The following is a 24886-nucleotide window of genomic DNA, read 5'->3' on the forward strand; positions in this document are numbered from 1 at the left end:
GGGACACTGCCCCCTGTGGCCTTCCGTACGATAGTACTATCAAAGCGTATCCATCATATCGAGATTGTAAATGTGGATATTCCAGATACCCACACAAAAGCAAGATTCTAGAGTTGCATCCGTTAAGTCATAGGTAGATCCCTCACATGTCCATCCTGACGTCTTGGTCTGGACCGATCAGCGGGAGCTAAAAGCTTGTTGTGCCGGTGGAGGTGGCTAGGTGAAGCCGGTACTTGGATGGTCTCAATTGGTACAGCTGGAGCTTGAGCTTTGACTTGGTCTTGCAAAATTTGCCACAGGACGGTCGGGGCTGGTCTCGTTTTTAGTAGTGAGTTATGTTGTGTTGACCTTTTAGACAATATCTATACTGTGGCCTTCCGGGAAAGTCTGACTTGAAGAAAACAGTGATTGTATTGGTTTTGAGGATGTAGGTATCCTGTCTGTGGCTGCAGAGTCTTTGACCCATGCTTCTAGGATGCCAGGGTTCAATAAATACTTTCAACAACCAAGTTGGGAAAACTCTCCAAGGTGGACCGATCCGGACATGAGATGAGGCTGCTGTAACTTCCCGTCAGGCTAATAGCATAGCAGAACCGTGGGCGGCAACCGTCGGCAAAGAGTGAGCCCTGCAAGATGTCTGGACCGATCTCGGAATAAATCTATCCCATCTATCAAATGTTACGCCAATATTAGTAGATATATAACAGTTAATGCTCTTACAATTATCAGAAGATAAACTTCCAAACTAAATTAAAGACTCAGACACCCAGTCCGCCTTTTGAAGACCTATTCTCACTTTAATCCCACCCTCATACCATTCTTGTTCAAATTCGTCCTTGATGGAGGTCAGGTATGATACCCAATCACACGCTGTTTTCCCCAAACAGTCCCGTGTACCGCATAATTCCGGTGCCATCTTTGAAATGATCCTCGCTGCAGCCCTGTGGCCTCCTTGTGAAGCGAAAGCGCAGCTCTCCCCTGTAGTCTTTTCGAGCCTGATGGCGAAATTTGCAGTAGAGCACAAGAGCGCCAGCCAGTGTAGTGCAGTGAAGCCGAAACTGTCCTGAACCACCAGCTCAGCCCCTTTCGTGGCCAGCAGCTTGGCCACGGCCTCGACTCCGTTTTTATATTCCACTTTGAGATTCTTATCCATTGCATCGTTGTTTTCTTTGTAAGCCACTTGAATTGTCTCCCCAGAAGAAAGGATTGCTGCCCAATGAAAAGCCGTCAAACCAAAGCTATCTTTTACATCTGCTCTGATATTACTGTTTATGGCGATATGAGCAATATCCTCTGACCTGACGTTCCTAACCATTTGGAATTTGTTTCCCTTGTCCGAAAAAGTGACTGAAACCCACTCTGAACTTGATAGCATTGTTGCCCAATGTAGTGCTGTCAACCCGTTGAAATCCTTCATCGTTGCTGTGGATTCGAAACCAAGGATTGCAGATATAACTTCTATCCAGTATTGGCCTGGTTCTCGTTTTTGCGTAAATTGGAATGATGTCGTCAACAGTCCGTCTTCTTCGAAAATGACATAATGATAAAGGAACAAACGTGCCAAGGCTTGGTGAGATGACGTCCATTGAAGCAATGACTCTGTGGGCGGGGACTGGCTGGGAATGGAGCAACCTGCTTCCATAAGAGTCAATGCAGACTCCATTTCAAGTGAAATAATTGCTTTGTCTAATGCCGTGCTTCCGGTTTCATCTGGCTCAGTGACATCCGTACCAGCCTTGATAAGTAAGCGTAACACGTCGGCCTTCCCATCAGAAGCAGCAGCAGCGTGTAGTAGTGTCTTGTGACTGGATGGGATCTGAACCAGTGACGGAAACAAAAGATAGATTGAAGTCTGGTCCAACCACAGGAAATGGTGCTGCCACTCTGTGAAGGCATATTCATTGAAGCACTGATCCCTGTATCTCACAATAGCCGAATCTGTGCTGACTCGAATATTTGAAGTCGTCTGATCGCTGTGTAGCTTCGTCATCCCAAGATATCTGCAGCAGATTTGAAACATGAGTCGATTGGCTAGATTCAAATTGGTCTCGGTTCGGGAAAATGCCCTCATGAGGAAACCAAGAAACATAGGAATTGTCCTGATGAAGGCGAAGAAGATGTTGAGAGGAAAGCGCTGAGGTGGAGCCTGGGTCAGCAGAGCATTTCTGGCGTTGTGAATCCAAGAAGTGGATAATAGATCTGGCTGCCAAAAGTCTGATATTGTCCAGACTCTCATCGAGTGGCTATCCAACAAGTAATCCTTAACTGTTTGATGTACCAGATTGACAATACCTGTCTTTTCGTCAAGAACGAGCATAGGCTTACACAAAGTCCAAATGTACTCCTGACAGGCCAAGTATGTTGGCTCCGGGATACTTGTGCATTCGTTCACTTTCCAACCTAGACAATAGCACATTGCAAGCTCCTGCACTGTTAGTGGCCTGCGTGCAGCAACGACGCAATAGAGAATAAACCTCACGAGCCTGCTACCATGTACTGAGCTAATCTTGTCCAGTATTTTGTCATATACCTCGCTTAGCTTAGCGGGCATCATCTTGCGAAGGCGCTCCTCAGTTACATAGTTGAACCCTGTGCGGCTGTAAAACTGATCAGGTGGTTCTGTTTTTAGGTACTCAATGAGGAGTGATACCCACAAGAAGGTGCGTCCAGTCGCATAGTATAGCCTTGTCTTGATTTGTTCACGAAGGTCCAAGGGATAATTGACCAGTTCCTCCATACGGGCATCGATGACCTTGACGATATCATCTTTACCATTGTATTGAATTTTATTATATTGAAAGCTATAGTATTAATTATAAGCTTTTTCCCTTTTTCTCTAGAACCTTCTTTAATCTTTTAACTTTATAAGATTCTTAATATAATAAATTCTAATTTAATAAACTTTTTAATAATATTACTTTTATTAAATACTTTATAAATTATTAATAATTTATTTTTTTTATTAAAGATTATTTTAAAAATTAAAAAATAACTTTATTTAAAGTATTTTACTTTTTAATATATTAATATTATTTTTTTTTTAAATATTATAAAAAGCCTTTAAAGCCTTTTTCTTTTTATATAGTAAAAATTTTAATTTTAATTTATTAATTTAATAATTAATTATATAATTAAAAATATTATAATTAAAAATAATAAAAATAATAATTTAATTTTTAATTATATTAATAATATTTTAATTTTAAATATTAATAAGAATATTATATTAAAAGTAAATATAATTATTAAATAACTTTATTAAATATTTTTTTTTTAAAAATAAAATTAATTATAAAGATTAAGCTTTTATAAATAATTCTTTAATTTAATATATAATTAAAATTAATAAAGACTTTAAAATTTATTATTTTATATAATAATTTTATTAATATTAATATTAATATTAATATTAATAAAGAAATATTTAATAATTAATTTTTTAAAAAAATAAAAGCTTTTATAGTAATTATTATAATTTTAACTTTATAAGTTATAATATATACTTTTAAATAAGACTTTTATTAATATTTAAATTTAAAAATAGTATTTCTTATTATATTAATTTTTAATATATACTTTAGGATTTATGCCTTAAAAAGCACTAAATAATAGATATCATCTTTAATATCATCTAGTTGTATCTGGAGGTCAGAGTAGGACTGGGGTTTTGGGACATGTGATCTTGAGCTGACGAGTATCTTGGCTTTTAGTGGGCTTGCCTTATCACTGAGGTATTTGAGGAGATCGTTAACCTGAGAAGGTGAACATTCATCTAGAGCATCGAGCAAGATGTAGGGCTGTTGGTTCAAAGCGTCCGTCATCTTCCTCAGGTACCCCCAAAGGTTTGATAAAGTGTCGAGGTCGGGTCTCGCCGTATACTGGACATGTTGAAATAACTCAGGCTGCTTCTTCAACAGCTGTCCAATTAAGGACAGGACAGCAGCCGTAGCGGATGATTGGTTCTCAACTTTATCATCAAAGAAGAAGAATAGAACGTCGGGGGAAGCGCCATTGCCCGAACTTTGTTGCAGCTCGTCGATCATTGCTGTTAATGTGGTTGTTTTCCCAGCCCCTGGATCTGCAGACATCCAAAGACGATTTCGTTTGTCTCCGACTAGCCATTCCTTATATTCTTTTCTCTGTTTGTACCATTGGCATGTCCCGGAAACTCGTTGTTTAGAAGCTTTGATAGCTTCCAGAACACCGTCAACATCAACAAGGACTGAATTGCGGATCCATTCATCGCACGCACGTCGGTCATCTACTTGGGCCAATCTTTGGTTAGTTGTATTCTGCAAGGCTAATAACTGCAGACATACCGTTGGACGCATTCGAAGCTGTGAGGCCAAAGTATAAGGCACTGTCATTTTGATGAGTACAAGTACTACTCTGCTGAAGTCAGGTAAGCTAGACTTACGCCGCGGTGATGTTTTGTGCCACCAATCCCGTTCTACCTCCCCCAATGTAAACAGTAGCCATCGAAGAAAGGAAAGTTCTTGTTGAAGAAGCCGAGGGTTTTGGGAATTCGACGGTGATGGAATATTGAGAAAAAGCCCGTGAAAGAAGGATGTAACAAGACGCTATCGTCGGTTCTGAGGTGCCCAAGGTTCTAAAGTACTTGCTTCTGATGACCGACGAAGTATGCAAGCCACGTCACACCACCCTAGGCTGACTAGGCGCCTGCTGAAACCAAGTCAGCAGGAGATCATTCATCAGGCTGACTTGGCAGTCTGTGAGTCATTCGCAGTACCCGTCGGATTTTGTAATTGATCGTCATAGCTCGTTCCATCATGACATGCTGTAGTGTTTGCTAGGCTCCCACTACAGGGTTCTCGAAGATTCAGAATACATAGTAGACCGTTATGACAATTCTATATAAAAAACCAGAAGCGGAATATAATCCGATATTTTTATTTAAATTCGTAATATAACTGGCATTTAGAATCAAGAACACAACTGTTATACGCGTGATATTTGTCACGTACACTCGATACATCCCCTCAAAGCCCATTCAGTACATTGGTACAAGTGGCTACCAACCATGTTTTTGTTTATAATCTTGGTCCCGGTCGGGGCCTATCCTAGTTTGAAACTGGCATTGTACAAAGTGGGATCCTGCGCCACCATTGATACCATTGCACTGTCCTGAATGGTGACATTCTGAATTCGTGCAGCCGAGAAGCCAAGTCAGCAGGCGATTGAAAGATCAAGTGGAATTTCGGAACAAACCTGTGATTTCAGTTCTGATTTGTCTGATAAATGCCACTGCCCAATGATGGCTTTTGCGCAAGCTGCAGCAGCCAAAGAGGCATGCTCTTGCCAATCCTTGTTCTTGTGACTATCCGCATAGTCGGAAATGCCTTTCACGAAAAGACAGGCCTGATGCATTGATGTACCTACTCCCTCCATATCGAAGGCGATGATACCCTTCTCCTTGGCGAGAGTATCCCTGTGAGTTCTGCATTGCATGACCATGTCTCCAGACCCAACTGGTCCAAAATGGATGACGGGTTTCAGTTCAGTTCGTTTCTCAAACAGCTGGAAGTCTTCGCAGTGAAGCGAATCGCAGGTTGAGCGCTTTGCTTCATCGCAAACCTTGTGATCCTGTGTACAGCACTCGGTGTTGCGGTGCATGTGCCAATACGTGGCGTCGTAGAGACAATCCATCAAACGGAACCCAGATGTAATGTTTGCCGCCAGAGTCTTTTGCATTATTTGCTCCAGATTTTCTTTTGAAGACTGCAGCTTCTTAATGAATGCTTGTATTTCGACACTTGGCTTACCAATCAACTTTTGACTATGCTCTGACTGCTCAAATCTGTCCGGGTGCTGTCGGCCGAGATCGAATTGAACGACGCCTGTGCCAATTACAACGTCGCCCAGTCTTCTCTTCACCTCTTCACGGTCTTTTGGTACTCCTCCACAGATTCCCACTTGAAGTGCCAACTTGATGGCAGTGTAGGTGTGCTTGAGGTGCGTCGAGACGAAAGTTGCAGAGACTTTTCCAACGCTCGGCATATGCACAAGAACAATGGGGTGCCCACCCATTTCTCCAAGGGTGTATGCGTTTTCATCGGGCTGTGTCTTGGTCGCTTCAGAGCGATCTGTATTGCTCACAGTGTCCTTTGAGGTGTTCTCCATCAACGTTTGGATTGCACGGGCTTCGATGGGCAAGGCACAAATAATAGCAATTTCAACATCGCTACGTTCGACACCAGGCTTGGGCGACATGGCTGATGACTGAAATGAGGTTTGGGGATAGACAACTGGAACAAAATGATGAACGAACTTGATGGTATAAATTAAACATGGAAATATGGTGACGAAAGACGTGTTATTAAATACATGTTCTTCTCCAAAGGACAGCCCTAATCTATGAATTATCAACCAAGGTCACAATAACACATGTTGTCAGACTACGTCCACATGCACACCGGTCGCAGCCCAATACATAGCTCAACAGCCTTGAATATGAACACGGAAATGATATGTCAGCGTGGTCTTTGCATAATCATCTACGCGTTTGCCCGGAAGCAACGTTGTTTATTGTTTGCTACTTTAGGTAGTAGGTCCTTAGATACTAGAGATCTACGAACCACCGAAATATAATAAGAAGGGATGAAAGTTCACATGGGATTATTTATGTATCCGCTTGGCATTGACACCCCTCATATCCATAAACATGGGAACTTATCATGAGTACCATGCAGCACATTGAGACGCGACCTCATAATAGTTAGGCACCAAGGCAGTTTTCTGCCTTGAACGCATGACGTTAATACGTTGACTTGTGCCTTGATTCGATCATTCGAATTACTAAGAGAGGCTTGGGAAACTACAGACATGCATGATGACTACACATAACCATAAATAAATGGTTGATGACATTCCTGCATGTCAGTTCAAGTCACACACCTCGGTATACACTAAACTGTCCTTGATGAGAGTGGCGACTTATGATGTCCGTCAGCCGTCCCCATTCAAAGATATATCCTTCTTTTTCATTTTCATGCCTTCCCGGGGTAGAGATCTCACGTCGCGTATCTCGAGAAACGATAATGTCCATTGTATGCGACATGGTACCGAATTCGGCTGGGTTGATGACATAGTATTTAGGTTTGATGGAACACATTGGAGAGTGATGGATTCTCAGAACATGGTGGTAAGGCATGGGTCGTGTCTGGTCTGCCTCGTCCAGAATACCTATCAAAACGAGTACATCAATTTTCAGGCGTGAGGTGGAACGTTACACATTACATCAGTAAACCCCATCTCTACCAATCTGAACATTCGCCAAGACCAACATCCAATAGACTGGAATGCCAGTTTCGAGGCTGCATAAAGTACAAATTTGACAATCAAAGTCATTATAATTACAGACTATTTGACTTACATGTGAGAAGACATCACTTGGCACTAAGGAATAGATTCGGGCTGCTTATCAAGCTGTGACGTAAACAATTAGCAGGTGAGATATATAGATGTTGGGTAGTGTACGAATTGTTACAAGACCTAGCCTTTTTCTTGGCACCTTCACACATCTTTACCCCTCAGCTACAACTACTGAGCGTTCTGTTCAAGACCTATGTTGGCCAGACTATACTCGCTCTTGCCTGTTGCTTTTTTGTCAGCAAACATAGATTATCTTGGACTCTAAGGTTCTTGAGAATCCCGGTAGCGTGCCGTTCAAGTGAGGCTCAATATGAGTTTATCGAGGACTACGAGGATGGGTACTATGTCCAAGTTTTCTCCAGTTACTGAAGAAGGCCAACTTGACCGCTGAAGCTCTTTCCTATACGCTCTGGGAAATGAAAAGGGGGTACGCGTCAGACATGGCTGGAACATGCATAAGCTGAAAAGTCGGCTACCAATACCAGACCTCGCCAAGATATGGCGTTACCAAATGACGAGAAGGTCAGGCCTAATAGACTGCATAATGTGCAAATTCACGTACAAGATATGCGTGGCAATAACAGACCGGTTGAAGTGAGGCATAAGGTACTGGCAATCAACATCCAAATACAAAAGCAGGCTGTTCATGGATATCTGCCACAGATTACTTTTGTTAGATGCTTTTTAAGGCATAAGTCCTAAAGTATATATTAAAAATTAATATAATAAGAAATACTATTTTTAAACCTAGATATTAATAAAGGTTTTATCTAAAGGTATATATTATAATTTATAAAATTAAAATTATAATAATTATTATAAAAGCTTTTATTCTTTTTAAAGGTTAATTATTAAATACTTCTTTATTAATATTAATATTAATAAACTATATAACTATTACATAAGATAATAAACTTCAGAGTCCTTATTAACCCTAGCCATATGCCAGGCCAAAGAACTATCTATAAGAGCTTGGCCCCTATAACCGACTTCACTTCTAAGTAAAGACGTCAACTAATGCCACAGATTACAAACATTCCGGAATCAAGGAGGATAGCACACTCTACTTGTTACACTGAGCCTGATTTCCGATTCACTTTATTCACTTTTCTCTTCCCCTTTCTTGTTCTTTACATCTTTCGTCTTTATGTCCCAAGCACCAAGATCTCAGCAATACCTGACCCAACAGAACCAAGACCGGAGCTACAACGCCGACAAGCAATAGACATTCCTGAAGCCGCCGACGCTTCGCGCATCATAGGTGATATCTCTGATCGCGTGGAAGATGTCAGTACCGGAGTAATAGAGGAAACTGATAGCGAACCTCCACCATCGAGATCTCAAACTACTGAGGAGAAAACAAGTTCCGTGGAACAGCCTACTCAGCCTTTGAATACCATCTTCACACCAAGTAAAGATTGCACAGGAGATGATGCACTCAAAACAAGGATTACGAGTACCAATGTCTTCGTCGAGATGGATGATGGCGCAAAAAAAGAGTCATGTTACCCTTCGGCTTATATCGAGTATCAGTACGAGCCGGAAACTGTCTACTACTCCCCAGGAGTGTGCCCTCTTTCGTACGTTTACGCATCGACCTCGGTATCGACTCATGTCAATTCCCCAGACACAACATTTGCCAAATGCTGTCCATCGTAAGCATCGGTTTGCACTGAGTCATCTGATGCACTACTAAAATAAAGCTTAGCGGTATCACAACATTGTTAAGCGGCGCTTGGTCCTGTCGGAAGACGGTCACGACAGACGCTACTGTTGTTCTTTCAAGTGGTTCCGAAATCACCGTGCGCTCTATGACTTTCTTCGCGAATCCGATCTTAGTCGCATGGCAAGTATCCGATATCTCTCACTTTTCGCCTCAATCGGAAGTACGCGCAGCTCTGGAAAGCGCCGGTGTGACGTTGCCGCCCCAACTTTCGACAGCAAGCAGCACCACGGACGAAACTTCCCACTCGACGTCTAACACAAAAGATGAAGATGGAGATCCGGACAACGATGGTGGCGGTTTGAGCACTGGGGCTGCCGCAGGCATTGGTGTTGCTATTGGGCTTGTTGGTATCATGATTATGGTAGCCATGTGGTGGTTCACGAAGCGATATAAAGTTACTCGGAGGACTAGAAATGTGGGCGAGAGCGGTCAGTCGTGGGTACAGCAGATCTACCAAGTTCCAGACACAGCAACAAAGCCAGACGAAGTTGTCGACACGTCGAGGAGTGCGCTGTAGGGTAGTACAGGTAGGCAGGGAACGCGACCATTCTTTTAAGTACGATAGGTTTCTTGGGAAGAGTGGAATGTAATTATGGTTTCTTTAAAGCATGCCACAAGATAACTACTACGTTATTCAACTATCCGAATAAGGCAATATGACGAAGCCCAAAATGTTCTTCGTATGTCTGAGCTGCATCACTTGTCTCTTTTCTCCCACTCTCTCGTAAGCCTATAGCTCCGTTGACATATTCTGGTTAACTCTGGCTAGACTTTAATACAAGATTCTCTAAATATCCGACCTCGTTCTCGGGCAATACCTCAATGTGAGTACTGTAGAACTGCTCAATCTCACGCATCGTGGACATATCGTCAGGGGTAGCCAAGTTGATAGCCACGCCCTTCCTGCCCGATCTGCCGCCCCACCCAACACGGTACCTATATTTGTCGGGTTGTGATGGAAGGTCGAAGTTGACAACAAGTGATATCTGTTGAACATCAATGCCACGGGCGAGGAGATCAGTAGCCATAAGGATACGAGAAGAGCCAGAGCGGAACTCCTCCATAATCTTACAGCGCTGGACCGCATCCATATCGCCATGCATAGAGGAAACAGCAAGGTCGCGAGCAGTAAGCTTATCAGTAAGCCATTCAAGCTTTTTGCGAGTACTGCAAAAGATGATAGTTTGGAACATCTCCATAGTCGGATAGATCTGAGAAAGCACATCTAGCTTAGAATCTTCATTCTCGGCAGCGATATAGAATTGCTTAATGCCCTCGAGGATGGGCTCAGACTTGACGGTAATACGGACGAACTTGCGCATGAACTTGGTCATAATCGCCTGGACATCTTCCGGTATAGTAGCAGAGGTGAGAATGATTTGAGTGGACTGTGGTAAGCGGGAGAAGACATTCTCGACCTGCTCATCGAAACCGCGAGACAGAATTTCATCAGCCTCATCCAGCACAAACATGTTCGTATTATCAATGCGAAGGATATCGCGCTCGATCATATCTTGGATACGGCCGGGGGTGCCGACGACGACTTGCGGGCCTTCCTTGAGCACCTCCGTATGTTCTCTTAAGCTGGCCGGGCCTACACAGGCGTATAAGTGTATATTCATAAAGTCACTGATATCGCATATGACTTTATGAATCTCCTGCGCCACTTCCCGCGACGGTGCAAGGACTAGAGCCTGACAAGCCTTCACGCTGGGGTCGATCCTCTGGAGAATAGAGATACAGAAAGCAGTAGTCTTTCCAGTTTTAGATTGCGATTGTACAATGACATCGTGACCTGCGGAAAAACGCGGTGAGTACTTTATTTGTTGCAATACACACCAGTTCCATTGAGTCGCTTTGATGCTATGGGAAATACAGAAAGGTGATATTACCTTTAATCATAGGCATAATAGCACGCTTCTGGATAGCATGAGGATTCTCAAAGCCATATGCATAGACTCCGCGCAGAAGATTACTCTCAAGGGCCATGTCATCGAAGCTTTCAGTGATCTCATCAAAGTTGGAGTCAATCTGAGCTGCGTGATTGGAATACAGTCAATTAGATGCTCTTTGATAGGTACTCGCCAGACTCTCATCACTTGGACTTACTGGCCTCGATATCATCAAGACATTTGTCGGCCATGTTTGCGGGCGGATACAGCGACAGCGTTACTCAGTCTTAGAAATAAAACACTAGAGTACCTCGTATGAGAGCGAAAAGATTAATCTTTGATTTGCTCAACGTGTTTCCTTTGCAAAGAGGTCGATAGGAATTTAAATAAAATATAATGCACTAGCAAGAGATTTTAAACGTCGTATCATTTACAGAAACACAAGCATTTGGGTCAAACCGCACCAAACCGTTATGAGTCATACTGATGTATTGGGGGCGAATTGGGCATAACCAATAGTAATTGCATACAGTTGACTAAAGCTGACAGGCAACAAATAACAAATGAATTGTGACCACCACGGCCCTCCCAGCTTTAAACATGGTGCTGCCTAGTCCTATACTATGTCTAGAATTTGATTCAGAGAGACGTAGATGTCTATAAGCGTCTTGGTCTACGCTATTGAGATATAAAGGCGCAAAGAGTATTATTGTCATGGATCTGTCGTATGACTTGGTTCTTTACAACTGAAACTCAACGCCGTGTGTCTAATTCCTCTTTTGAGCTACTTATTAAGACTAGTTCCACACCAAAAGGTGATAATGGCAAATATTGTCTTAGACCTGCAGAAGCTGAAAGGAACTGCACCAATATCCAATCTCGCAAAGGCAATGCTACCAATTAACAAGGAGCATATGAATGAGGCTACATAAAATGGAAATTGAGGAATGTCACATCCAAAGAGGGGGCAAACGAGTTGCCAGTTATTGCCAATCAGCCCATGGGTTCCAATATAGACCACTCATCATGCTCCCTTGGACAAGCCCACATGGCTGTCGACGTCTATGCAAGGGCAGGCATAAACCCATATAATGTGTCCATTGTCCCAAGACATGTTCCGCATCATCTTCACCTTTCTAATATCTCGGGAATTTGACACTCAAATATCCAACACGCTTAAATTTTATCTCTTGGACAAATCGACCGCGCCAATAATCTTATACAAACTTACCCCGTGCCTTGACAACTGTCTTCACTCCGAACGAGAGATGCACGGCACAAACTGCGTATTCATCAGTTCAATGGTCAAACAACGTAATGGGTTATTGTCGGGACGGGGACGTAACAAGAATCTCTTGCTTACCTTCTGGCCGACCTCTAGCTCTTTCAGTCAAAACCGATCAGCGCTTTAGAACCTGCAACTCGTTTATGCTAAGTCTTATTAATACGCAATAGAACGCTGTTCTATAGCTTTCAGTTACATCCATCGTGCGATCATGGTAACAAATGGTGATCCTTTTGGCGATATAGTGGCTACGCAAACAACCTGGGAAGGCTATATAGCCTCAGACCATGCATTGGTTAAAAGGGGTTTTTCGGAGGTGATCAGATAACATTGGAAATCGCCAGTGTTAAGTTCAATGTGAGCCCGACTATATCGGTGTTTTAAGCCAGTTGCAGCTCGGAGGGTTTCTCTTTCTTCTCACTACGGTTACCAACACGGGATATATACTGGGATGGTGGAACGGCGTTGATCATTATTTGTTTATATCTTATTATTGTTTATGGTAAGAGTCACAAGCCTATAGTGATGCATAACGCTCAGATAGGCTGAAATGAAGAGACAGAAAGCCTGATATCAAGGCTGTGCCATGTCTCACTGTGGCCTACAACCAATCGTCAACTCGTGTAACCCTCCTTTATAAGCCACTTGTTTTTCCCACTTTTCGCATTTTGGCACGAAATGAGCAGTCAATGCGCGAATTTTATCTCTCTGGGTTTAACATAATCCGATACTCAACTATTTACAATGCCGCATTTGCTGACAGCCCTGGTAGCGACCTTATCATCTCTGATTGTAATTACACTTTTCCATCTCTGGTAGTTTGAGTACGACAAACGACTATTCAAAACAGCATTCCGATGTCTGCAATACGCTATTTGAGAAAATTCTTTCGAAAAACAAAATCGAGCGACGTGGCTGAGATTACTTCGCCAAGCAGTCCAACAAGAGAGAAGAACGGGTTGTTTATCCTCGCAGACACAACTGAAGGGCCAGCAGAAATTGAGTAAAAGCATCTTCCAGTGATTCAATAGCTTCAGAGTCTTTTCGTTAATACTCGTAGTATTGTTGCCGTTCATGGTCTTGGAGGTGATGCCTATGGCACTTGGGACGATGATGGCCAGCTCTGGTTGCGAGATTTCCTACCGCATCAGATCCCCCGCTGCCGGGTCCTGACCTACGGATATGAGTCTATCCGTAAATTGAGTAGCTCAGTCACTGGGATTAATGACATTGCGGCAGACCTTCTGGAAAGGCTAAATGGGGAGCGAACAACAGAGCAGGCAAGTACCAACTGTTTATGTACCACAGTTACTGACCTCCTCTAGGAGAAATCTCGCCCTATAATTTTCATTTGCCATAGCCTCGGAGGTATAATCTTCAAGCAGGTGAGTTATATGGAGAGAGTCCAGAACTATATATTGATTATTACATCTCTTAGGCCCTGATTATGGCCAACGAGCAACTTTCCTTCTATTCGCATCTCCTACACAAAGTGAATAGCGTTGTTTTTATGGGCACGCCTCATCGAGGCGCTGGCATTGCCTTTTGGGGAGAGTTTCTAACACGTGCCTCATTTGTCGCTGACTTGGGCTTGATGGGAAACACAAGACTCTTGTCCGACCTTAAGAAAAACAGTCCAACCCTCGCTGAGATATCACGGCAATTTACCCATAGAGGTAGAGACCTACATATTAGGAGCTTTTATGAGCGAGAAAAGTACAAAAACACACTCGTACGAGATTTCACCACGTTATCATTATTCATTAAGTCTGGTGAGACTAACGATATCGTGTAGGTTGTCGATCCAGATTCTGCGCAATTAAATCTCCCCAATGAGAAGCGCATTCCCATACAGGCCAACCATAGAGCTATTTGCAAGTTCCCATCGGCGGACTGTCAAAAGTACAAGCCTGTCATAGGTGCCATTAAGGAACTGGTTGCTGCAGCTGAAGTAGATTACCATACTGCCGTTAGGTATTCGTTACCAGACCCAGACAGTCCCTAGAACTCAGCTGAGAGTTTTAAGCTCGGCCGACATTAAACGTTGGCATAAACAACGCCCTATCAGTTCTGCTGTGTCCCCAAGCGAAGCTTTTGAAACCACTCATGTGGATCGATTCAATGACACCGTTGAAACATCTCTTCCATTGTTGTGGTTCCCTAGCATGGGAACTCGTCTCCAAGATCTCGCAAAACCGGTTGAACTGACATGTCACTGGTTGTTTCATCATCCGGTTTACCGGGACTGGTTTGACGGCAGGAGCCGACACAAATTTTACGGTCTTCTCTGGTTAAAAGGGAAGCCGGGAGCGGGGAAGTCGGTGTTGATGAAAGAGGCCTTCCGGAGAGCTAAACTAAAGCAATCTACTTCATCAGACAATTTTTCTGCGGCCTTCTTTTTTAATGCTAAGGGAGACGAATTAGAAAAGTCTCCCGTTGGCTTATTCCGATCCCTACTACACCAACTACTACCTATTCATCCAGATCATCCCCAACTAGTCTCGGCAGTCTGGTACGACACAATTCTAGAGTACCGGGACGGTGGAAGGAAACTGCCTTGGAGAGAAGCAGAGCTGAAATCGATTTTTGAGGCAATTATTTCCCAGCTATCACCCAAGAATCGGGGAATGTTCATTTTCGTTGATGCACTGGATGAGTGTGATTTGCTCAGCATCCGCCCTCTCGCCTACTTCTGGCGGGAAATCACCAAATCTGCTTACGGTGCTGGGATTGATCTGAAAGTTTGTTTATCCAGCAGACCCTTCCCGTCTGTGACAGTCAGTGACTGTGTCGAGATAGTTGTGGAAGAACACAATGGCGATGACATTGCAACATATGTAGATCAGAAGTTCCATCTCGGCTTTGCCGCTGAGGAACCAAGATGGGAGGAGCTCAGGGATAGGGTCCTGGATAAGTCAGGCGGGGTATTTCTTTGGGTCATTCTAGTGATGGACACTATCATCAATGACTGGGAGGATGGGAAGGGGTTTCAATACTTGTCAAAACAACTTGATGTTGTACCCCAAGCACTTGAAGACCTATTCTCTCAGATGTTTTCTTCTCTCAACCCGGAAGAGAAGAGTTTAACCGTCCGCCTCTTCCAGTGGGTCATTCTTTCAACCAAACCTCTTCGCCTTCATGAATGGCACCACATATTAGCGTTCATCCGACGACCGGTACCGTTGTCCTTGCAGGAGTGCCGAGCATCCGATTATGTTACCGAGGACGATGCTCATCTTGAGAAACAAATCCGAAGTATCTCAAAGGGGCTTGTTGAGGTAAGGCCACGTGGGCTTGACATCCATACAACGGGTTTTGACAATTCATCTGCGTGTGCTGCAGCTGGATCCCTCGACCTCGAACAGGGCGAGACCCGGGTCGTTCAGGTCATACACCAGTCAGTCAGGGAGTTCTTCTTGTGGAGTAACGGATTTTTGGTCTTGGATCCGAATCTTGAAAGCGATGTTTATGGCAATGGTCATCTCTCAATCATGAGTACATGCCTCGACTATATAAGAATCACAGAATTAGATGCTCTCATTCAGGCGCGACGGGCTCGGCCAGGTAGTTCGGATGCCAGAGAGAACTTGGAGCCCCAAGCATGGCGTAGACCCCGACCTTCTCGTTCTGTCCCTGTATCTGAAAAGGACGTCCATAATGAGAGACGTCTCGGTCCGACTCGGGAACAAATGAACCAAGTGGAGGAGGAAGGTTCTCGGATGGACATGCTCGGAAAATTCTTCAGCACAGCTCCGCATATTGATATCCCTCGATGGATGGAGACGAGCCAGTTAGCTGCTGACATGGCTCTGAGTGAGTCATCACCTTGCTCAACTACGCATCGCTCTCTTTCATGTCGATCCCAGGTCTTGGAAGCATATCCAGCATTGCTTTCATACGCAACTTTCGAGCTGTTCTCCCACGCTCGGCTTGCAGACAAGAAAGGCACAGATCCGAGCCACATTATTAGCCGTCTCGAGGAACAAGATCTCTGGGACCGTTGGGTGACACTTCGAGAAGACATACCTCAAGGATTGAATCTTCCTGACTACGCTATGTCCCAGAGACTTTCCACATGGGTAGACTACAACTTTGACAACAGAGAACCCATAGCTCCCAGTCTAATCGCTACTGATGAGAAATCCCGAGGAGAAAGACGTGAGTCCAATGCAGAACTCAAAACAACGGCGAAAGATTTCCCAATTGAGATTAAGGCTGCAGTTACTACCACTGGGTTGGTAACTAGTGATAAAAAGGATAAGCAATGCAGTCATGACGACGTGTTGAATCAGTCGAAAAAGAGGCTCTTACCTAAAACTCCATTACAGGACACTGTTGAGGAAGAGTGGGTGACATATGCTGAGGACTATGAGTACTACGATAATCACAACAAGGAGTACCAGCACGGGTCATATGGGTTTAGGAAAATAGGCAGTGTTGCAAGTTTTAGTTCCGCGGGGAGTCATTCGGGAAGTCATACGGGGAGTCATACAGGGAGTCAAACGGGGAAATAAACAGGAAGGATGGATGAGAAGTTTTAAGATAAACCAAACATAGCAATCAATAGAAAGGCAAGTAGTATTAAGAAACCCATAAGAGTTTCTATCGCAACAGTGATAAAATAATGGAAACTGTGTTATATTCATTTTTCACCAGTAGAGTATTCCAGGGTGTCGTGACCTGGCATACTCTGTCAGTGGATAACCGTATTAACTTTCTGGCATATGAGTACTGGACCTAGGCTCATCTTTGTATCCTACATGATGTTATGCCTCTATTCTCGTCATGGTAGCCTGAAACATCTCTTTGGGTAAAGTTACGCTGGATGTGTCGGATATGAACATAGAGGTAGTGAAGGGCGGTGTATTCGATGCTTAACGATTGTAAAGAAGAAAGTAGGCTGGTGCCAAGGTAATAGATAATACGTTGACTTTCGGATTATGTGAGCAGAATTGTTGTGCGATACAAAATGGAACCTATGTTTACAGATATAGTGATATAATTCTCGTGACTACATTGTTTGAAGGTTTCCGAGGCGTAAGTCCCGAGGTATACATATAAAATTAACTCAATGATAAACGCAGTTTTTGAACCTCGTGACTACATATCTGTGTTATATTGGTATTGACGGTACAAGTTTGATATGCCACAGGAGTATTGAATGCAATGGAGGACTTTGAGGAAGTTTAAACTATCAAAGTTACATGTGTTTATATCCATTGTGTCCTCATCCATCATACTTGTTTGCTTGAATTCATTTTTTGGTTACGACTGTGGGTTTTTTAAGTATTGTGAAAAGACTTATGCGCGAATTTCCTCATCACAATGCAGATGATGGCGTATCCTACTATCGTGTTAGAAAGATAGATAGACTACTGGCACAACAGCAAGCAAAATTATCAAGCGCTGGTTGAATCGAGGGGCCATGGCTGCTTATTTGCGTGCACTGAGCGCAAGGCGGTCAGTGTTCCTAGACAGTAGACTAGCCTACCCAAAAGATTAACTTACAGAGATAGTTTGGGACTAACCACAGTTGTCTAGTTAGCCCCGCGGAAACATACTCTTTTCGTCATGACCTCCCAGAAATCGCCAACAGGCATGTCCTCCATCCTCCATGTCTGTTGAGAAACAGATTCTCTTTCCCTCAATTCTCTTGGATAATCCACTTTCCTTTCTCGTCGCTCTTCTCTCTGTTTCTGCTCAGATGCCCAAGCTACAAGGTTCAAGTTCAGTTGGGCGAACAAGAACCTTTACAGGCTGCCGCACCTGTCGAAGCAGACATGCGAAATGCGACGAGGCTCAGCCTAAATGCGGCACGTGCCAACGTCTGGGGTTGACATGTGGAGGTTATGGGGCGAGACTGTTTTGGATTACGGATGATGCTGTCAAGCCCGAGTTGCAGCAGAGCCATCGGGGCTCCGAGTACCGGTACCCACTATTCTCCGGCATGTCTTCCGGTCATACCGATATGTGGAGTTGAAGCTAATTTGTGGAGTAGAGAGTCAGCGCAAGTTGATGAGTGATGAACTGTCTCGGAGTTTGGAGAGAAGAACTGCTGCGTCTCTTCTAGCTGATATCGACTCTGCTGGTGAGAAGATGACTGTTGATGACTCTAGTTCAGTTTTGATCAAGGGTCCATTCGGTGTATTTCAATTGATTGGAGAGTCCACATCTCCACTGGGTACTATCGAGTGTTCGCCGGATACAAATACCGATGATACTTTCACGAGTATGTATCCCGAAACAGACAGCTTTATCGAGGAGATTCAGCGCTCTGAGTGGCCAGACCAAGGTCCTACGGATGACATGGATATCTTTACTGCATCGCTAGACCCACACTTTGGGATCGTCGAAGATCCGATAACAATAGATCAAGGACATGACTCCTCCATGACCAACTTCTTCATGGATGATCATATAGGTGCTGAAGGGCTAGCACTATTCAGCCCAGGATTTATTTCACAAGTCATAGGTCCTCCTGAACCGGAACCAGAGGAGACGCACGACCCAGACCATGTCACTGATATAACACTGTACCCAAGAGATACACCATCCAGCCGTTCAGGTATACCGGAAGAGGCAGAGCACCTACTCCGACACTACAGACAAAACATGACTGGACGTTCAACAATGCAGGCAAAGCGCAAGTCCCCTTGGGAAATAATCTTTCTTCCCTGTGCACTAGAGACTTTTGCAGAGTTGTCTCTCTGGAATGAAGCATCTCATACTCGCTCCTCGATATTCTATACACTTCTTGCCCACAGTGCACTACAACTTCACATTTCACAAGGAACAGATAAATGGAAAAACGTTGGACTCAAGAATCATGAAAGAGCGCAGAGTCATTTGAGACAAGCGTTACAACATGAAATGTTTGGACCCAAGCAAGCTAGTTATAAAGAGCTCCTGATGGCAATTCTCGCCATGGCAATGACTTCGGTAAGATAATTCCTCACTCTTCTTGACCACACACTAAAAACGTCAGCTGCATAATGGTACTCGCGCTTTTAGAGTATTCCTGCTCGACGCAGAACGTCTCATTCGACTACGAGGCTTAGTCAACCATAACCCCTTCAAGACACGTCTTCTACACCACATGTACACACACCTACGCGTCATTGCAGAAAGCATGTCTCTCTGCACAGAAGCTCTCCCTGAGAGTTCTGCTAGCGAGAGCCAAGTCCAAGACCTGAGTCGAACCTTTCGTATTACAGAAGAGGGCTTGAACATTGGACTGGATCCTGCACAGGAAAAGACAGATGAGATGGGTTATAATGACATCCATCTAGAAGTCCAAGGTCAATGGAATCACACTCTGTACCCAGTGATATACGGAATTCCCGAGAGTCTGATGACGCTTTTGAGTCAGACTGTATCTCTATCGAATGAAAAAGCCCGGCTGGAGAATGTTGCGCGATGCAATCCAGCCATATCAGATGCACTGGCAAAACATACCAAGACCCTAGAAAGCAGAATATGGGCCTGGCCTTCTACGTTGGAAACTGCTGGACCCTTCGAAGTATCATCCAGAACAACAACAGACCACGATCTCGTCACTCAACCACAAATTCGTTCCATGACACTTGCAATTCATCAAGCGCTGGTTATCTACTTTTATCGACGAGTCTACGACATGAATGCCATGATTCTACAAGATCTGGTTCGTAAAACGCTGGATTATCTGGAGCCTTGCTTGAGTGAGTTGATAGACGAGCAAGACTTTGCGACGAGTTTGGCTTGGCCTGCTTTTGTAGCGGGATGTGAAGCTGTGACGCCTGAGTTGCAGGAAAGAGCGCTGACATGCTTGGGTGTGACGGATGAAAAGGGAGTTTATTTTACGCCCAAGCCCGCAAAGGTCGTTGTACCGCTGATTTGGGAGGGGAGAAAGAAGTCTGGAGATTGGAGTGCGAGTTGGCAGAGTCTTGTCCTTGATGGGTTGGAGTAGACGGTTGACTACATAGCTGAGATGCATGATCGTCACTTGAGCTACATCATCGAGGTGTATTATTATCAAGAATATCAGTTAACATATTATTCAAAATATTGATAGTATTATTCATTCTAACAATCTGATACTATCTTAATTATTAGGTGAAGGGAAATACATAGGAAATATTATCCGAAACATGGTTTCAACAACACATCTCCTCAATGAGATTTCAAGAAAGACCAGTGATCTTGACAGCGATGATTGGCTTCAGGGCAGATGTACCATTCGTTACGCCATTGGTAATTCCATTCGAGGTACCGTTGGTGTGGACAGGGTGGTCATGAGATGGTACAAGAGCCACAGGGATGTTGACAGTCAAGACACCCCGAGTGTCATTGTAGGCATACGACAGACCAGGATCGCTGATGGTCTTGCCGTTCTCATCCTCGAATGAAACTTGAACTTGCGGTGAACTACCATTCTTCACGGTCCAAACGGCGAAATTGTAAGTATCGCCGACTGTTGGTGTGGCATCAAATCCATCCCATGGGTGACAAATCGTCAAGGTTCGCGAGGTGCTGGTGCTCTCCTGTAGTGGTGTTAGATATGCTGTGAAAAAAAGATGGAATACGTACCTGAGTCATCTTCACTTCCTTATAAATGCCCTTGGCATTCTTGCTCTTGGCTGGTTTGTCTTGGTACTTGTACTGGGGCAAGTTGATGGGTGCGCTGTCTTTGCTGACACCGTCATCAAGGTACATAGAGTAAGTCTAAAAACAAGTATTAGCCCAATGTTCTGTGTAAATGATTCGAATAAAACATACCGTGGACGCCTTGCCACCAGGGTAAAAGTGAATCGTCGGTGGGTTCAGGTCATTCTCCTTGATATACTGCCGAACACCAATTTGGGGAATGATAGCACCTGCAAGTCATTAGCTCGTTGACCACATTATTGCCGAGGATACACGTACCTCCACGAATATAGACCGGGGTAACGAAAGGAATCTGGTCGAGATCACCGAACGTTGCAGGGATACTGCATCCGTAGCTGATGATCCTACCACCTTGGGCTGGCTCTTTGAGATTGGCAGCATGCTTGAGAATTGGATCATCGCCCAGGTACTCTCTGCCATTCTTGACTTCAAGGTTGCAAGGGTACCACAGATCTGTACCAGGGAGATAAACATCCCGGTTGAAGACTTGAGGGTCAACAATAGGACAAACGAGAATGTTGTGACCCAGCAAATACTGAGTGTCGATGAAATCCTCATTGTTGTTGAATAGATTGGTATCAAGAGGATCAGTGATCAGCTAGTTACTATTAGCAAAATTCTAGAAAGAGACAGCGGTAGATTACCATTGCACGAGCGATGGGTAGACCATTGATCAAGTTGGCAAACATGTAATCGTACATGACTTGAAGCAGAGTGTATCGGAGCTGAACATAATATCGACAGATGGGGACAACTGCCGCATACAAGACGCGTTGATCCTCGGGGATCAGACTGGCGTATTGATTCGACAAGACGTCACTGAAAGCCCACGGCTCCTGTACTTGGTTAGCATTATCACATATTAATGGCACCGTAACAACTCACCTGGAACACCTTAGCTGGCGGGTTTGATGCCTGGTCCCAGTGTTGCATGTAGTGGTTGCGATACCAAGGTAAGAGGAAAGCACCAGAGTACCATCGGATAAGCAACTCAGGGTTACACCATCGAGGATACGGGGAGTTCGAAGTTGGGTCAGAAGTGAAACCCCCCATGTCAACACCGGCAATAGTCAGTCCACTGTAGCCAAGTGCAAGGACTTGAGCAACAGAAATCTTCCAGAAGTCCCAGGAACTTCCATTGTCACCTGTCCATAAACCAGCGAAGCGGTGCATTCCAGTTTGACTGCCTCGACCAATGATGAAGTTGCGCTTCGTCTCTCGGCCTTTGAGATTGTTCAAGCCGTGGAATGTTGCTTTGTGGAGGTTGTATGAGTAGAGCGACCACAGTTCGATAGCGGTTTTGGTCTTTGGTGCACCGAGAGGACTGTCGTCGGTCATCTGAAGTCGAGATGGGAAGCCTAGCATGTCACCGTAAGACCTTCCTACTGCAGGCGTGGTCATGTCTTGCCAGACAAACTCGAGACCAGCGTCAAAGAGGTCTTGATACTGCTCGCCCCAGACTTTTCTGGCATCGGCTCGGTTCAGATCAGGGTAGTATCCGGGCTATACGCGTTAGTAGTCTGTCATGTAGCATAGTACAGATAAATAGATACTCACAGTTCCCAGAGTCTGGCCATAGCTGACACCTCCATGGAATGGATATCCACTATTATAGTTCCCATTAAAGTCGTACTCGTCCACATATACCTCACCCCTAGGGTAATCAGCGTATGACAGTCGTTGAGGCTGACCATAGTAGTCGTTTCCGTACACAGTTGGATTGACACCTTTCGCAAGTGGCCCGCTGCTGTTGGGACCATCGTATCTCCAGTATGTGGGAGGATAGTTGTTCAAACCGTTGGTGTATCTTTTGTCCTTGACCAACATACACTTGGACCCAGAATTGTTCGGGTTCTGATGATCCCAAAAGGCGTCTAACTGTTTGTAGTCGCCAGCGACCTCTGTTCGAAGAGTCATGATAGGCGTGATGTTGGTGCAAGCCTTGATTCCTTGGTTCTTGAGATTGCTGAAAAAGGCTTTGGGGTCAGGGAAGTTTACTGTGCTAGCTGTAAATGTTCGGTAGCGTTCCTGAAACTCATCAGTGACATTCTGGAGATGGTGGAATTGACCTACCTGAAAATCCACGTCGAGATGCATTCCATCGAGAGGGATTTCAGACCCGCGATAAGCGTTGACTACATCATAAACCGTGCCTTCGTTGGAATAACCGTAGCCTGTAATTGTTACTATCATTCATGTAATCTGAGTGATCAAACTTACATCCTTGGTGGTGTCCGAGAATGTATCGAGGCTTGAGCTTGGGTCTGCCTACAATGGAGGTGTATTGCCTGATATCTCATTGTTAGTGCTGATTGAGTATAGGATTAGGTAATAATTTACCAGATCATAGTTGGCACGTTGTCAGCTGTCATGATGTATGCGTCAAATGTGTTGAACCGAGTGGCGATACTGATGATATTGGAGTCGTTCTTGCCGAGATCAATAGCAACCTGGGAGTAATTGTCCACCAAAACACCAGTGACGTTTTGGTACGTTGGAGTTCCGTTCATCTCTAGGTAAAATGGGGACGATTGATAGCTGAACTATTAGCGAAAGAACGACAATTGACATACGCATACATACAGTGGTTCTCTACTGTCAAGTGCACCCTTGCCATAGACTTTGAGATAGTTAAAGTTGTCATAGCCTAAGTGAACAATTAGCATAATGTTAATTTGCGACCAGGAGAGGTCTTACAAAAATAGTTCAAGTAGGTTGGCTTCTTCAATACAGTCTTGCCGCCTTGTTCGCCAAATCCAAGATATTCAGCAGGTCCAGGTTTCTTGACATTGAGGACGACATTCTTGATTGCATCGATACTCCCATTTGTTTCGTAGGAAAAGGCCTGATCGGTGGTTTGCCAGATGATTTGTTCAACTTCTGCAGCTGTGTTGATACCCACGGATTGTGAGATACTTTGGTCACCCTCTGGTAGCACTGTGAGTTTTCTGGTAGCCTGTGAGGTGTCAGCTGATATCTGAATCAAGGCTAAAGTAAACATACAACAATGCGGAACGGAGACGAAAAGATATGCAGGCTAGTCTTGGGTTTAGCAGTGGCGGTTGAGTTCTCATATTCGTTGGCCTATTCTGATCAGCATGATATTGACGTAATATGGATTCGAGTCTCACAGTCAAAACATAATGGCCAGGACCCTTCTCTACAAAGGATGTATTCCAATACCATTCTTCTTTCGCAGGATACGCATTCCATGCCTCTGAGGCACGGTATTCTTTCTGAAGACCATCAACCAGGTCAGAGAATGTATCTCTAACAATTGTACGTCTACACTAGGATTAGAATAAGCTCAATATTCTTTCGTATTACATACGTGTTGGTATTGTCAAAGTCATTGACACTGGTGTACTTTGGGTCATATCGGATCCTCCAGATCAACGGAGTCACGAATTGGACCAAGCAGTGCGTCTCAGAGTCGCCATTGACACCTGCAAGGGTGATATGAGCTGCATAACGTAGAGGGTCGCCAGGCTTGATTGACTGCGATGATTCAACAGATACCACGTCCCTGGGCTTGCGGAAACCAGGTACGGTGGGGAAAAAGAGATCAGCGGGGATGAAGTTTAATGGATCATCAGGAACAGACATTGTTGCGATGTTTGATCAAGATGCCGATGGTGATGATGATAAGTAAGAACTAATGAGTTGGGATTACATCTCTTTAATAGTCAAGTGCAACCGTCTACCAGCCTATCTTTTGGATCCTTGGTACAATTCTTCATATCGCTGAGAACCTACATCGGCCGCCTTGACCTCTTGGAAAGACATAAAGGCTTGCAATGCGCGATTTACTCCCCAGAAACTCAAGTCTGGATACTACGTTGTCTCCAGTGCGTAAGAGTCAGATTCCAACATCGTGGGGGGTTCGTATCTCTTACCATAGACATACAAGAACACCACCATTTCAGTATGCAACTAGACAAAGGTAGA

At 44.2% G+C, this 24886-nt stretch overlaps 7 protein-coding genes across 7 annotated transcripts; 3 read left to right on the forward strand and 4 right to left on the reverse strand.

Annotated features, from left to right (window-relative positions):
* Nucleotides 1–745: 745 nt before the first annotated feature.
* On the reverse strand, nt 746–4479 carry FPOAC1_000127 (uncharacterized protein; the record flags this gene model as incomplete). The annotated part of the gene is made up of 5 exons (XM_044844747.1): nt 746–2146; nt 2531–2766; nt 3728–4261; nt 4320–4360; nt 4418–4479. 5 exons carry the CDS (start codon nt 4477–4479, stop codon nt 746–748), a joined length of 2274 nt encoding a protein of 757 aa, XP_044710663.1.
* A 708-nt stretch (nt 4480–5187) lies between these two features.
* On the reverse strand, nt 5188–6231 carry FPOAC1_000128 (uncharacterized protein; the record flags this gene model as incomplete). The annotated part of the gene is made up of 1 exon (XM_044844748.1): nt 5188–6231. One exon carries the CDS (start codon nt 6229–6231, stop codon nt 5188–5190), a length of 1044 nt encoding a protein of 347 aa, XP_044710664.1.
* A 2178-nt stretch (nt 6232–8409) lies between these two features.
* FPOAC1_000129 (uncharacterized protein) lies at nt 8410–9635 on the forward strand (the record flags this gene model as incomplete). Its single annotated transcript, XM_044844749.1, has 2 exons — nt 8410–9047; nt 9101–9635. The coding sequence occupies 2 exons, from the start codon at nt 8410–8412 to the stop codon at nt 9633–9635; spliced, it is 1173 nt and encodes a 390-aa protein (XP_044710665.1).
* A 238-nt stretch (nt 9636–9873) lies between these two features.
* On the reverse strand, nt 9874–11261 carry TIF1_1 (translation initiation factor eIF4A; the record flags this gene model as incomplete). Its single annotated transcript, XM_044844750.1, has 3 exons — nt 9874–10913; nt 11011–11154; nt 11228–11261. The coding sequence occupies 3 exons, from the start codon at nt 11259–11261 to the stop codon at nt 9874–9876; spliced, it is 1218 nt and encodes a 405-aa protein (XP_044710666.1).
* A 1891-nt stretch (nt 11262–13152) lies between these two features.
* On the forward strand, nt 13153–16809 carry FPOAC1_000131 (uncharacterized protein; the record flags this gene model as incomplete). The annotated part of the gene is made up of 6 exons (XM_044844751.1): nt 13153–13298; nt 13356–13575; nt 13621–13680; nt 13734–14027; nt 14091–14269; nt 14322–16809. The coding sequence occupies 6 exons, from the start codon at nt 13153–13155 to the stop codon at nt 16807–16809; spliced, it is 3387 nt and encodes a 1128-aa protein (XP_044710667.1).
* A 1100-nt stretch (nt 16810–17909) lies between these two features.
* Nucleotides 17910–20240, forward strand: FPOAC1_000132 (uncharacterized protein; the record flags this gene model as incomplete). The annotated part of the gene is made up of 3 exons (XM_044844752.1): nt 17910–18252; nt 18294–19234; nt 19281–20240. 3 exons carry the CDS (start codon nt 17910–17912, stop codon nt 20238–20240), a joined length of 2244 nt encoding a protein of 747 aa, XP_044710668.1.
* Nucleotides 20241–20454: 214 nt separating this feature from the next.
* Nucleotides 20455–24544, reverse strand: FPOAC1_000133 (uncharacterized protein; the record flags this gene model as incomplete). The annotated part of the gene is made up of 15 exons (XM_044844753.1): nt 20455–20814; nt 20861–20995; nt 21050–21147; nt 21197–21536; nt 21583–21774; nt 21824–22441; nt 22496–22966; nt 23012–23112; nt 23159–23226; nt 23279–23476; nt 23522–23585; nt 23636–23894; nt 23942–24022; nt 24070–24223; nt 24270–24544. The coding sequence occupies 15 exons, from the start codon at nt 24542–24544 to the stop codon at nt 20455–20457; spliced, it is 3414 nt and encodes a 1137-aa protein (XP_044710669.1).
* Between the last annotated feature and the right edge of the window lie 342 nt (nt 24545–24886).

This window comes from Fusarium poae, chromosome 1 (genome assembly GCF_019609905.1).
Source record: "Fusarium poae strain DAOMC 252244 chromosome 1, whole genome shotgun sequence".
Taxonomy (NCBI): domain Eukaryota; kingdom Fungi; phylum Ascomycota; class Sordariomycetes; order Hypocreales; family Nectriaceae; genus Fusarium; species Fusarium poae.